Genomic DNA, 15,988 nt, shown 5'->3' on the forward strand with positions numbered 1-15,988 from the left:
TAAATAACAAAATTAATAATTAATGTCAACATTGTGAGTTAAATGTTAATCGCAACAAGATACAGATTGTTTTTCCAGTCACGATTTTGTTCTGCTAGTGTGCAATTAAATTGTATGCGAGTTATAAATATGGGTTTTATTCTCGTTTAGAAGTCTTCCAGTCTCCAGTAAGTTGTTTTTCACTTTCAGTACTGGTAACATTTTACAGATTTTAATTCTTGTAGCTAATGCATTTCAGGATTCTTCTCTTCACACTTTTCTGACAGCCGGATCGCACAATAAAGAAATCCACTTTCCACGTTTACAATGTTTGTGATCTATGTAAGGTAGGATGGTCAGAAATTATATCTCAACTGCCTCCCTACAGTGAATAAACTCAAGTTCCGCAGATTTATGCTATCTTTCCGCTTGATCTTTGGCTGAAGAATAAGCAAACTCATCCACAGGTTTAACAAGTACAAAAGTCCATCACTTGGACAATTTAAATAAGTTTCTCGGTACATGAATACTAAATGAATATGTTTGGGAATAGCAAACGGTTTCGCCAACGGTCCAATGATAGACATGCGAAACCGTCCATCAAATACTCTTTTCTTGCTAGTGTGGAGGATGCATTTTTTGTTCAGCACGGGAAGCATCTCATTTTCACGCTTGGGAAACGATAGGGTATCTAGATTTTTTTAAACGTTAATTCAACCATTTAAGAATATACAGTTAACTTCTACATCAATTCCAATACGAAACATACAAAAGATTGGAGATTTCTCACTAATTTCTTTAATGGTATTTCCTGCTCTTTATTTTCTTTCTGATCTTCACATCTTAACTAAGGATGAATAGAAAAAAAAATCTAAGCTACGAGTATTTATCCAAGCTGTAATAGTTTCGTCTACACATTCCTTTCACGCGTCAATGTTTATTTTAGGTTGAGGAACTTCAAACCCTTATATGAGTACTTCATGCTTCCACTGAATTGGATTTTTTTAAAAAGCATACTTTTTTTTTTTTTTTTTTGAATTTATGGTTTCGTTTTACGATGTTAATATTCTAACTGCCATCGGCACTTTCTGTGGATGGCCCGGCATTCCTCTTGCGGGAAACCTAAGTACTGGTAACACGTAAATGTGGAGGGGAATTAGAAGTGGTAGTCACCCCATTAATATGACAGAGTTTGACGTCTAACTGTGAAACACTTAACAACCAGCAATTCAGATGAAAGTTTGGTTGACTTGATGAAAGATTTTTATGAGTTTGATACGAATCAACTGTTTTTTTGTTCCCTAAGCATATGTTTATTTTAAAACATGTTATTACAGTTATTTCTAGAAGCGGAGTGGAATTCACAAATACAAAGATAGTGCGTTGATGATGCTGAATTTCAATTCAACCCAAAAAGTAGAACACCCTCAAATTTTCAATTTCTATTGAGAGAACTGAATTTTATGAACTTTCTAGCTATATAAACAAACTACAAACAAATTGAGGCTTAAGAGCGTGAAATCCATATCTTATGCAAATATTCATATTTTGGGCATTGTGGAACTGCAAGTGACAAGTTATATACATGTTATTAATTTGCTTATATTGAGTACCTTAGTTACATAATGGTCACTCAACTACAATCACACCACCAGACATCATTTTAATTCTATTTTCAAACAAAAGCTTCCAAGTAATAAGTCTTTGCTGAATGTGATCGTAACTAATGATCAGCGTGTAGGAAGTTGAGCAACCATTATTACTAATGTTTGAAAATAATATACTTACAGATAAAATAGTAATCTTGACCTGGCTGAAATTCCAAACCTCCAGGTTGTGGAGTAAAGGACCGAAAGGTAATTGTAAAGTACATCAACTTGTAAGGTTTATCACAGATGGCTATAATCCGAGGATTTGGGTTAGTGATCCGGCAGGTGTCGTATTCCTCCTTGGACACCTATAAAAAGATATGTACACATGTATTTTAATTATTCTAAAATGGGTGAATGCAATTAACCTACAGTATTTATCCATACAACGATTCACCATTAAGTTTACCTACAACTGATATCGCTTAATTGATTACAGAAAACAGTGTCTCCCATTCTTGCTCTATAGTGATCAACGTTAAAACCGGGAATGGCTGATGGCTCTTTCGATTTGAATGTCGGATCCGAAAACTTAGCTATGAATATTTTTGATCCTCTACATTCTGACAACATTTGCTGATCCATCAAGCAGTTCTTGAATTTTTTTGTCTTCCGGATGGGCAGACGGACAGGATAAATATACACGTATAAAGCAGTTTTGGTAAACCTACCTTCTTTAAAATTAGAGGATGACACGAAAAGAAGTGTACGAAAGTAAATCTTAATGGAAAACAATTTACTCCCTGACGACAGTAATTTAATTTAGAAATCACCGAGCTGTACGTCAGCAATTTTGCATGAATTAATTGCTGCGTGAGTTGTGTGTTTTTCTGTTGAATGGCAAAATGTATATGACCAAAACACTCATTCAAGCAATCTACGGTAATTTGAACAATTATTTGGCACTGAAGTATTACGATTTCACTAAACGCATGGATTCAAACTGCTGCCAAGCTTTTTGAAAAATGATTACTTCTAAGAAATCGTCACGTAGGGAACATAAACCCACGCAGTTTCAAACTCCAATTACCAGAGCTCAATGGAAGAGATGGAGTTTCACTAGCAACAAAAATGTCTTTTAAGACAACATAACTGGGTTTCCTCCCACCTTCTCCTGCGTGAAATGTACTCCCCTTCTATTTTACGCAGTATTGTTACAGGGAACGCAATATCAGATTTCGCATGTGTCGTGTTGTGACAGAAACGTCTTGAAGAAACATCAGAAATATTGGTTATTTCACTAGACGTGAGTAATTACATGTTGTATGGTTTTCCAATGTAACTGGTATTATTCTGACAGTGGTTGAAATCATATTTTCACGTGTACTATTTTCAATATATATTTTTAGGTTAATAATAATGAACTGAATGTTTTCCTGTGTTCTTTACTTTACGAACTTTCTATAATATTTTTGTGCTAAATATACAAGTTCCCATCAGTGAACTGTATTATGTATGTATAAAATAAGTCCTGATATGGAAAAAAAAACTTACAAATTAACACCTACTTCAGGAACATTATATGGTAGCCTTGTTAACAACAAATTCATATAAAATCTAGGTTAACATACGCACATACACACAAAAATGTTCTGTTACTTTTATTGGAATGTAATTGATTTAAACTGCTAGGCAATCCCGTAAAATCTATTTGAACTCTGAAACAATCCCTCTGAAAATTTTAGAAGTTTATTCAGCTCGCAGATGAAGTGGCTCAGAACATATAAATTAAAAGAGTACACGAAGTTTAAAAAGATATGAAACGCTAAATATGTTTTTATCCTATGTTCTCGAAATCTTTATTGCAGCGTAATACTCAAACTAGTTTCTTAACACTTCTTCACTTAACCTGTATGAAGGTGCTTACTATTTCAAGTCTCATCTTAGTAGCCAACACGACTATTTAATTAAGTTTGTTATAAAGTATACAATTGTGTTAAAAATACTGAAAATAATGGGACGTGCATCAAGTATATTGCCTGGAAGAAGTACATATAATAAAATATGTAAAATGTTAAATCTGTGGAGGAGCACTGGTGCCAGATATATTCCACTTGATGAGTTACCTCGCGGCTAAGCGGTTAGCGTACGCGCCTTTGCCCTGGGAGATATGTCTAGGTTCGATTCTCTGCGGGAGCTCATGTGGTTTACGATCCCACGTTAAGCTCTAGGTTCACATCTCAAATAGCCTCGGTGCTAAAAGAAACGCTAAACTTCAAAATAAAAATCGAATTCCATTTGATCTTCATGAAAAAAGAAAAGTTTACAGTAACACAAAATTGTCAAAAGCACACATTGTAAATAGTAAATAACTGAATAAAATGAGAGTGTACAACTCTGGTACTAAGCTGGCCGTCATCTTGTGTGCTATCCCTACTGTAAACTTGGAAACAAGGTAATGGTCAGACTGTGGCTTTCTTTTTTCTTTTCTTTTCTTTCTTTTTTCTAACACAAAAGTGATGTGGTAACTCATTTATTTTGAGGTTTAATAAATAAGATTTACCACCGCTGAAATAAATGAGTGTGCTAGTGGATACTATCTTATTTATACCAAGCTCGTGCAGTCAAAACAGTTTCAACATCTATTATTATATTGTCGTCTCATCTTTTCGGTTTACCCAAAAGTTTCTTTCCAAAATCATCTTAGCTCTGATATTTCCCTACGAGCACCGGGACAAAAATATGAAATTTAAATGTTTTATTTGGAGTTTAACGTATTGTTTCAACACCGAAAACCAATAGTTTACTATAGAATCTGAAATACATATACTCTAACAGCAATGGAACCCAGGTCTCCCGTGAAAAAGTCTGAAAAAACTAACGAGTTAATCTCGAAGAAGCTCTTTTCAGGAATAAATAAATAAATATGTAAACAGAAAGCGACACAAGTTCTTGTTCTTCAAATAGTTTTTTTTTCTTCGAAACATTAATTTTTTTAAGATAATATATTAATTTACAAAATAAAAGAGGTGTTGAATTTTACTATACCCGTTCAAAGTAAAACGAAATAGTTCCAAATGCTTAAAATATACTTTTGTTGGAGTAATAAGGCGCCTTAAACTAAGGTAAAAGTATCTTTCTTAAAATAAAAGAAAAAAAAATACATTTTTAAAAAATTCCACCTATAAATATATACAGAAACTTAACAGAGGTAACTTCCTAAAACTTGTTATACAAATTATACACAAGTGAAACGTTTTGCTAACAAATTCTGAAAACTGTCAATACAATGACGAAAGAGGCAAAGAAACTTACTACTCAGAATTTTATATCACAAACTGAATTTGTGATCCTGAAAATTACAATGTAGATTTACAAAAAGTGTGTTCGTAACACTACAACGACAGTATGTTTCCCCTCATTGTTCTGGAATTCCTGACAGCTGTTTAATATATACATTGTTTTCGTTCCCATAAAAATAATAAAAAGAGTTAATGAAAATATTTGAATACATATCTAGATAAGGAGCAACATACTAAAAGTTTAAAGTTTTTCTTTTCTATATCTAATTAAGTTACACGTGCACATGTATATTCATAGACGTATATATACTAACGTGTACACGCGGTCAACAACACGTAATAACAGTAATTAACTGCCTTCTGAATAAGAAAAAATGTGAGAGAAACCGTCTTCTGGCTCAAGATCCCAGTCAAATCAGGCTTCTTCAAATCCCTTCCTTCGACACAAATTCCCCACCTGCTTCTCGCAGTCCATATCACCTTTTATATATATATAAAACATTGGATGCTGCGATATTTTAGTGCCCAGCAAACGTAGGTGAAAACGTTTTGTATTGTTGTCACAGCATCATTAAGTTCATAGGCGAAAAGGACCTTATAGTAACAGACATAAACAAGTCGATGAGCTACGAAGAAAATTTGCTTAACTTTTCAAATGTATTTCCCGTATTCATCTACTTTCTTCTTCTGCTTTGTTTATATATATAGTCACATCCAAACGTAATTCCCTATTTATTTATTTATGCATTTTTACTTTTTCCAAAACAATCTTACCAGTCTTAAATTACTTCCTCTATAAAACAACAAACTGTAGTAAATGAAACAGTTCGTCCATTGTGAAGTTAGATTTTAAAATGAAATAAGAAATAATTACTTTTCATCAAGTTATTTCTATTAACGTTTATGCACAGTCTTGTAGAAAAAGAAACTGGCCATCCACCTCTCTCTTTGAAGCACTTTGCACTCTTACCTGTAATTAGAATTAAATCAAACATATGCGGATTTTCTTTGGCGAATTGAGATATTTACTTAAAGCCAAAGTATCAGAATTTCCTACATACATTTCTCAGAATATTACTTTCTAAACCAAGGTAGGTGGCCAAGATTTTTTGAACAAAACTGTACATCTTGATTTAGCTTATGTTCAAACTGAATATACATCTTCTGCCTAGCATAACCTCAGAGGAATGACACACATCGTCAAGAAAAAAATATCAGAGACCGTATTGAAGTTTCCACGCCATCTCTTCTTGTACAGTCGAAAATAAAGGCGCCTTCCCAGTGTTCAACTGCTTCATTAAGTACCAATTTGGGTAATGTTTTCTTAATGTAGAAAGACTGTAATTGTGTACTAACTTTCCAACTACTGAAAAGTCCTTAAAACCATCCAGATCAACAACTGAGTGGGATTTTAAGTTTTAACTTGCTGTTTCTTTCTGTTGCTACATTTTCAAGCGGCAATATCCTATCACATATAGTATCACTTGAATCACGAATGTAGTATATACGTTTGAAGAAAGCTATAAATATTTACTTTTTTTCTTAATGTTTGAAATCAGAAACTAATTTGAATATCTAGGAAAAAGTTAGTGTTAAAAAAAAAAAGATTAAGGGGGGAAAAAAGGTGTGGTGCTTACTGAATTTCTTTCGTTTATGAATGTTTGCTTGTTTACTTCACTGAACAGTAAATGCAGATTTATGTTGCAGTTCGCAAGAAACCTTGCTTCGGGTGTGAAGAATTCCTAGAAGTAAGAACACTTCCTTCTGTTACAGTTTACAAAATCTAATTTTGAACTCTTAGCAATACAATTGTTATAATAACTGGGAAACATTTAAGCTATACGAAAAGCATTGAAATGTACTGAAAACTTGTGGGAAAGACACGATTCGGATACACTAACAAAAAATTAAACGAACAATAAGTATGCATCTAAACAAATTGTTAAGTGACAATCCTAACTAGATGATATGAAAGTCGGATTACATCCAAAAGAGGACTTTAGTTTATAAAATGACAAAAGATTTGGACTTCTTAATGCAAACAGTTAGTTAAGTATACGTAGATACTTTCTTTGAGTATCAGAACTGTAGCTGTTTTTCAACCCAAAATAGTCATAATAATCACAACCCAGTGCAAAAAGACGTTATATGGAGAGCAAAACATATCTGTAATTAACTGTCTTTGACACAAGCATCACGTTTTTTTACTTAAAAGTACCGAAACTAACTGAAGTTTATTCAATGTCCTTAAAGTGAGCTTCTATTGTGAACGTCAACGGTCTGCTCTTTCTTTAAGGAGACTTGGGACCCAGTTACAAAATCCAGCACTTCGTCGTGAAGAAGGAATTTTCTCTTTATTAGCGCTCTTAGAACTTCTCTTCGTTCCCGCTGTGGCTGAATGAAAACTTCCACAGATTTTTATTCACAAAACAACAATGTTAACCATCCATCACAGTGGACGAAAATTTTCAAGTCACACTGGCAAGCTCTTGAGAGAGAAAGCTAAGTGGGAAGAGAAAGAGAGAAAGAAGAGTAGGGAGAAATCGATTCTGGTAATTGTGGTAGAGTTTTCTTCTTGGGTTTATGTGTTTGTGTTTGTGTGTGTGTGATCAAAAGCAGAAAGCCCTGTTTGTGGATTGCAGTCTGCTAAGACGTTATAGAGAACAAAATTTTCCATTCTGTAGACACTACCTGAGTCTTAGTCGAAGGTACTGACTATAAGCAATATTGTACCGTGATTTAGTTAGCGATAGAAAAATGAAATGAAATCTCTAGTTTTACGTCCCATGGTTATGCCGGTTAGGCTAAAGGAGACGGTGATGATGAGAGATGAGTGAAATGGTGGAATGAAGAAAGTGGGAGGAAACGGGAGAACCCCGAGAAAACCCACGAGCACGGTGTTTGTCCACCACAAAGTCCACACGGCGCGAGCTGGGATCGAACCAGGGACCCCAAGCACCGGAGGTGAACGCTCTACCACTGAGCCACCGCGCCCCTTAGTTAGCGATAGAAAATGCATATGTAATATATAGGTTTACTATATATTGGGTGTTCTAAAAATAGCGCCCACGGACCGCAGAGCATTATTCTACAAATTAAAATAAAGCAAAATTATATATACATACCTTTCGAGTCCTTGTCTGGAGACACAAACTGCACTATGTGGCAACGTCGCAAATAAAGGACAACACATCAGATCTACCAATCTATCAAATAGTAATATAATTTTTTTTTTCAGATGGCAGCTGAAGTAAATATTGATTGATATTAGCATCACTTATTAGTGTAGTAATCGATTCAACTGCTTGTTATATTCGTAGAGTAATGCTAATGGTTTCAAGTTAATCTGGGACGTTGTCACATTGTGAAATTTTGATTCCCCATAGAGGCTGAAGGAGACCCCGGAGGGCATACCATCATATAACATTTTCCTTTATTTTGGCCTGTACAATAATGCTCTAGTCCGTGGGCGCCATTTTTTAGAACACCTGATATAATGAATTAATTAGGTATATCGGAAATAAGGTCTCATACATGGGTACATTTTACAATTCACTATTTGGAAGTTCTTCCCTAAAATCATTTGGATAATTAGACTTAAAAATGCCTCTGGTACACGCAGTATACCTATTCATGTAAATATTAATCCTAAGAAAAATAGTTATGAATTATGCTCGAAAGTTTCTCTTAAATATTTGGAATAGGCCTAATTCTTTGTTAACTTCAAAATAAGCCGAGTGATTCTAGAAATATACACAGATCAAAGAAAATTAGTTTCTTAAATTTTAATTCAAGAATAATTAATGAAATTTTATAATATTGAATAATATTGCATAATTAATTAGTTAAATTCAAACCAACTTAACATCTAGCTTCTTTCGCTATGTTTAAAGAACTATGACCACATTTATTCAAGTGAATACATAAGGTATAGCATCATATACCTAGGTATTGCAAGTTCTGAAACAAAAGACTTATATGATCAGTTGTTGCTTATATTTAAAACTTTTAACACATTATTAATGATTAAAATAGGAATATAACATCTATGCGAATAACACCACATACAATGTGTTAAGCCTTAATTGTAAACATAGCTAAGCAAATGCACCCACATTAAACAAACAAAAAACTACTTCTTAATTAAGGATGGCATTATCTTGTGTAAGTTACTTCGAGAATGGGACTTACCAGAGAATATTTCTTTCTATTGTGATAATTTGACAACATAAATTACTGCACTACTGTATGTTGTTAATTTTTATTCCCTACAGAATTTTGATTATTTTACATGGTGTCCACGAAGTAACTGATCGAAAAGTGAAAAGAAGCAAATACCGAAAGGAAGGGAAAATGTTTAGGGAAATAGTTCTGCCCTGTGAAAACACAAAGATGTGCATCCTTTATGAAAATAATAGGTATTTGCACAAAACATAAAGAATGAAAAAACTTACTTTTTTCATTCAAAACAGATTATATTACCTTGCAAAGTTGTGTCTGCAAAGGCAGACTAGTACGACCTCGAACTTGTTCTCGAAGAATAAAATGTTACAGATGAGCGAATAACATGTTGCTGAAGGATGAAGAAACTGATTGTACGCACTTGTAAATAGCGCCATTCATTGCATCAAAGCAACTCTTCAAGATTGCATGGATCTTTTGGCTGCCTACACCCTCTTCAACATCCGAATGTCAAGCCCCAACATAGAATTAATTAGGAACATTATTTTTATGCTATATCCTTTTCCAGTACAAAGAAAAGAAAGAAAAAGGATTTGATTTCTTTTAGCATTTATTTAGACAGTTTGTGGTTGTTTTAGATCCAGACGGCGCGTCGTGATGCCAACGGAAAGGAAGCTCTTTAGTTCCCATACATGCGTACACAGACGCACACGCACACAAACCTTTCACATACATAGGAAAAGAAAAAAACGACATCGGTAGTCTTGGACCTCTATTCGGCATTTCGATGTTTATAAACATGACACTCCATAGCACAGCTTCCAAAACCTCGGCTGACTACACGTGGCAGGCACCATCATCATTTTTAACCCTTAATTCGAAACGGCGAAGTTCTTAAGATGCCGACATTGTAGTGTTTACTTCTTATTTGAAATAACAAGTCTTGATTTTCACTTTCTTGCTGATGGTAACAGAAGCATCATGTCTGCTGCTTATTTGTTAAAAGTTTTAAAGAATACATTTACTGATATATATATAGATTAAGGACATTGTGATTCAAGGATTGGACAAAGTAAACTGCATGTAACTTCACGCGTGTTATCTATTTATCACTACAGCGGTGCTCAATAAAATTCTCCATGTCTAAAAACTATCTACCAATTACACAATGAAACTTAGCAAAATTAAAACCGATAATTTGTTCCACTTTCTTGTAACTGATTATGTTAATGTTGGCTGCATAACTTAGATGTCACATACACTGGCATAGTTCAAGAATACAGCAAGAATACTGGCATAGTTAAAGAAAATATATGGGAAGGCATGTTATTTAAAATCACAGTTCAAATGCAGACTACATCACAAATACTAGCAGATCTCGCCCAGTAAAATCTGTTTTATTCATCCTTAGCCAGTTGCAGCCTCTTTAAAAGAGATCTCAATTGGAAACATTTCTGTGACTCATTGGCTCTTTATTCATTCCGAATGCTAAAATTAATGCTTTAGCCTTCCTTTCATTAGCGATACAAATCTACAATTCCATTTTCAACAACTTCTTCCTTTTGACTTCGTGTGCTTTTAAGAAGTGTTAATTGAAACCGACAAGTGTCTACACTCCCTTTCTATCAACGTAACCTGATGCATATTCTCATCGAGTATTCTGCTAACTACTAAGATGGATCCCGTTAGGTCTGTTTATGGATAAGATCTAGTTAAGAACTTTACATGTATACTACATTGTCGTCAACGAACCACTGAATAAAACGCATGTAAGATGCTGATTTTCCTTTAAGTTTATATATAATATTACAAACCTCACTTCCCAAGATCAGAAACTTAATTACATGTACACTCATGTCCAAAATTATTGTCGCATGACTATAAATATGTTGTTCTAGTAATATAATTTGATAACGGATTCGCCCGGTATTTCTTATAATGTTAATATGTGTATAATCGGCAAAGACAAGTATGTGGTAAATTTCCTGTCAAAAGATCAGTAAATAAGAACAATGAAAGTAAAATAAAATTTTCTTGTCCATTTAGTTACATTTTATTTTACTCATTATGATTTTTGTATTTATAATTCTTTTCCTATGAAATTTACCTCAAATACACATTTCCTGATTATACACATAGTATCAGTATTTAAATACTCTGCAAAATCATTATCAGATTATATTCTTAGAAGTAGACATTTATAGATATGCGACAATAATTTTGGACATGAGTGTACAGCGGGGGACACTTCTAAATGGTACAGCCATATGGAGATTTACGGCTAAGGTGTACCATTTAGAAGTGTCCCCCGCTGTACAAGGCAAATTTGTGCATTGTCAGAAAATGTTTCGCAGGGTTCATTCAAATGCATTATCATCTTGCAAACATTTCGAAAATATGGGTTTCAAAGTAAACTAAACTTAGCAATAGTTCTTTAAAAGTCTAATATCAACATAAAAAGTTTCTAAAAAGAAACACGCATGGTTTTATGGAGTCATGGTATATGTTCATTACTGACCGTATACGGAATTTTTAATATCTGACCATACTAAGAGTTAAGTCGCAACTTGTTTTCCTGTGCCTATGGTACAGTATATGTTTCTGTTCTAATAACTTAAGTACTATTGCGATATTTGTTGTCGGTTACAGAAACTCCTAGAGTTGGCAAGATATTGATGTGTGTGCGAAAATGTCACGAAGATTTTAAAACACACACACACAACTTCTACTAAGGCACTACATTTTGCGTTTTCTAACAGTATATATTCCCTTCCAAAAATCCACTATAAACAATACATGAAATACTGTATTAATTAATGAAATTTAGAACTTACGTTGTAGATGATGTATTTCTCGGCATCTTCCTCGTGGGTGCCAGGCATGTATACGGGACAAATTATATTCACCTGATCATATTCAAAGGGTATATTTCCTTTGTTTACATCTATTATATGATCAGTATTGTCTATCCTGAATCTGAAAAAGAAAGGAAACAAGTAATTTAATATTATAAACAGCCTAATTTCACAACATAAATATAAATTTAATACAAGGAAAAATTAATGATAATAAATACTTAAATACTTATTGTCTCTTAGTATTTAAGGTCTTTCAATCTGGAAATTCTTATTATATATATATATATATATATATATATATATATATATATATATATATATATATATAAAGAAGTGTTCCTAACAATGCAAAAGATAAATATATTTCCCATCATTCTCTAGTTTTCAATACCCCTCCGAAGTTCTATTTTCCAGAACATGTAATTCTAGATTAATTTGGTATCTTGGCTATGAAGAAAACATTCAGCGTTTACAAATTAGGAAAAAAAAGGCACTATACATAACAGAAACGAATCAAAGACTATGTATAATCAAACATGAAAGTAGAATTTCTCTTGATAAAACGTACTTCGTCAATACTTTCTAAACGAATTGACCAAGAGTACCAAATTACAGTTCGAAATCTTGAATTAAACCATATTCTGCCAAAATGGAGTTTTCACTACTACCAAAATAAAGTACGTGCCTCAAAAGTTTTTGCAAGAGGAACCAAAGCAATCAAAAGTTATAAGTGTTTTGCATCATATATAAGCAAAAAATAAATAAATAAATAAATAAATAAATAAATAAATAAATAAAGACTAGATTGTAATTAGTGCAAAAACTGGTTTCATAATTTTTACTGACACACACAATTCTTTCCACGTCATTATTAAAAATACTTTACTACCGGTCTATGATTAATTAAGAAATGCGAAGAAATATTTTACTCGTGAGCATTGCTAAGCATAAAGTCGGATAATAGCACAGTGCATCGATTACAATAACTCTTCGGAAGTATCGTAGGACATTTCACATATTAATACACAAAGAAAATTTTACTTAGGTTGAAAGAATTGAAATGAATTAAATTTACGTTCGAAAAAAGGATGTTACCTTACAGCTATTGACACCCACATAACATATAAGCTGTGCTGAAATAGCATGAAGAGATCTTTGGAGAAAAAAAATGGCTGTTGATATTGCATAATAATAGAAAAACTGTGATTATGTATTCTGTAAAATACCTCGAACAGATAAAGGAACTTAGCAAGAAGATTTTTGTCCAGGTTTTTCCGTTGAGCAGCTTCTCTATTTCGAAGTGTGCGTGATGGAAAACACATTGCACGCTACAGTCCTTACACGACGTTTATGACGAGGACTGCTTAATAGTTATTTATGTCTCGATAAAAGTTCCGATAGCTTTTACATGTTTGCGAGAAAGGATAGCTGTAAAGCTGTCGACATAAGGAATTACAAAATTAAAAGTGTTTCCCACCCAACCGGCCAATCAAGACCTCGCATGGCGAACAAGTTGCGATTAACACGTCGTCAACGCTCCAGCCAATCATATCACGACACGTAGGTGAATCTTTCCTGCTGTAGGGTGTGAAAAAATAAAATACAAAACACCGTTCTACATTACCCCTTTCCCATGATCAAGTGTTTCTATATAGGCATTCATTTAGGAAACATTAATTTCAACTCTTTTAAACGATACTTATTTGTCATTTTTACATCCACTAAATTCTGTGGTCCAAAGTGGTTTACCTCGTATTAATTTCAATTCAGTCTGTACGCAAGTTAATTTTCTAGTAATTATTATACAAATTAAAATACTGTATGAATATGTTCACTTATTCCCAATCCTCTTTTTAAAGAAAATATTCCGAAAATTCAACAGGGAATTTAATAATTTCCATTTGTAACTGCCTAGTGTTTACACAATACTACACAGTAAAATTGTTACTATTTTTCATATGTTCTTCATGGATAAGACATACGTCATGAGATGTGGTTTCTATTCCTGTGGGCTACATATGGTTTGTCTTCTACATTGAGATATATGTCAATGTTTCAGATAGCAACGGTGCTGTATGGTGATGTTCAATTTCAAAATAGACAACAAATCTAATCAATTTTGAATGTCATACCTTTGAGTACGAACTACTTAACATCAAATATAAACACATACCGACTAAATTGTAATTAAACCTTCACTTATATCTTAGCACTTCATTACCAAGTTTATTCACCTTCAAAGTATCTTATTTAAAAAGCTAAATAGTGTCCTTTTACTCAGCTACTACATTTAATTATATTATCAGTTAAGTTCATTTCATAATTTCTTGTATACGATTTGCAATATTATTATAAAATTATCCATTTTAGAGAGAGAAAAAAATCTACCAACGTTTGGTAACTTTAAGACACCTCATAATGTATTATGAAACGCCGAGCGTCATTACAAATTACTACAGTTTGCATGTGTCCAACTTAGCATTTCATGACGCTTAATATATATTACCAGCCCAACGAAACCGAGAATTAATTCTACCTCGTGGCCACAGCTCCAAAAGACAGATACCAGTCGGGCTGTTTGGTCGTTGTTTGGCATCCAAACCTACCAAAAAACACTAAATGTATCATAGATAAACATACGGATAGGAGAACTCGAAGATACTTCAACTTGGAACTTCAACGAAGATTGAAATAGGCTGGACCGCATGTCAAGCAATTATATGTTACATAATAATCTTACCATGAGAAACTAATGTAAGAAATCTTAAAAATTTTAATTCTAGTTTGTTTAACATATTACTAACACACACTATTCACATTCACCTACTGTTGCAATGTGTATTCAAGTATAAGCACTATTCTTTGCTGAACTTCTAGGACATGTTGAATATTTCCGAGTATTTTAATCTATTAGAACATGGATGATGAAATTAATTCATTTAAAGACATACTTCTACACTGATTCTTATACTTGATACGTATATTATGCTATGTACATGTAATTAACTTCAATATTAATATGCTATTTTGAGAAAATGGTTACGTGGTAATATATGGATAAATCTTTTTTGGAAACAAAAAAATCACTATCTTTTTCCTCTCTTTCTCTGTCTCTAGTACAAAATGCATGACTGTAAATCACCGAAAACACTATGTGCTGCCCCTTCATTGACAACCATGTCTCGTGTCAGAGTCACGACACTGGTTTCATGTGACCCAACCCATTAGGTACGATGCGTCATTTGACGTACCTGTAAAGTGGCTTTCGGCGCGTGTGTACAGGTACGAATGTTCTACAAAAGGTCCACAATTGTTCTGGCTTTTGTTGTTGAAAAAAAAGCCGAAGACATGGAAAGCCTTTTAGAGGGCTCGCACACGAAAGTGGAGAGGAAGCAAATTCTTGCTTCCTTCACTGAAGAAGAATTAGGGAGGGGAAAGGGAGAGATCAAACGCTACGATCCTACTAACATCTCATGTTCAGAAACAAATTCTGTATAATTAATTCCTGTTTCTTGTTTACTATTTAAAAAGAAAAGTCAATTAAATCCAAGATACAAATGAAAACTAATAACCTTAACCACACACACACACACACATATTATATATATATATATATATTAGTTCATAATATGGAAAGAAAAAAATGCATGTTAAAATTTAAAGTGGTAAAAGTATTTCTTGAGAAAACACAGGAGGATAAAATTTATTATATTTTATACCGTAATAAATTCGACAGGATGAATAATTAATCAAAATGGATTTAGTTGATAGTTTTGACTGTTCTTTGCATTTGCAGATTGCGAATATTGTTTCGAGATTGTTTTAAGTCAATCAGTGCTAGATGACTAAAGGCTACATAGATTCACATGCACTACTTTTTTTTTTAAAAAAAAAAAAATCTAACGAGAAAAAAGTTTGTATTACTATATACCATATGTGGAACTCTCATTATTAGTTATCATTAGAAGTAATGTTTACGACATTCAAGCGAAACAAAGTGCTTCCTCAAGTCTCTCTTTGTACTTTCAAAAAAAGGTAATTTGATGCTGTAAATCTACTAATCAACAGTTAATCTTCT

General features: G+C 33.2%; 1 protein-coding gene across 1 annotated transcript in view; it reads right to left on the bottom strand.

Moving 5' to 3' along the window:
- The window catches only part of Ephrin (ephrin), a 283,079-nt gene that overhangs the window by 16,954 nt on the left and 250,137 nt on the right, over positions 1–15,988 (bottom strand). Inside the window, exons 2-3 of the mRNA XM_081761740.1 lie at positions 11,887–12,028; positions 1,768–1,936 (exon numbers count right to left, since the gene is read on the bottom strand). Coding sequence (XP_081617866.1) covers positions 1,768–1,936; positions 11,887–12,028 — 311 coding nt within the window. The remainder of the gene's footprint in view (positions 1–1,767; positions 1,937–11,886; positions 12,029–15,988) is intronic.

Source organism: Thermobia domestica, chromosome 6 (genome assembly GCF_964235325.1).
Source record: "Thermobia domestica chromosome 6, izTheDome1.hap1.1, whole genome shotgun sequence".
Lineage (NCBI taxonomy): Eukaryota > Metazoa > Arthropoda > Insecta > Zygentoma > Lepismatidae > Thermobia > Thermobia domestica.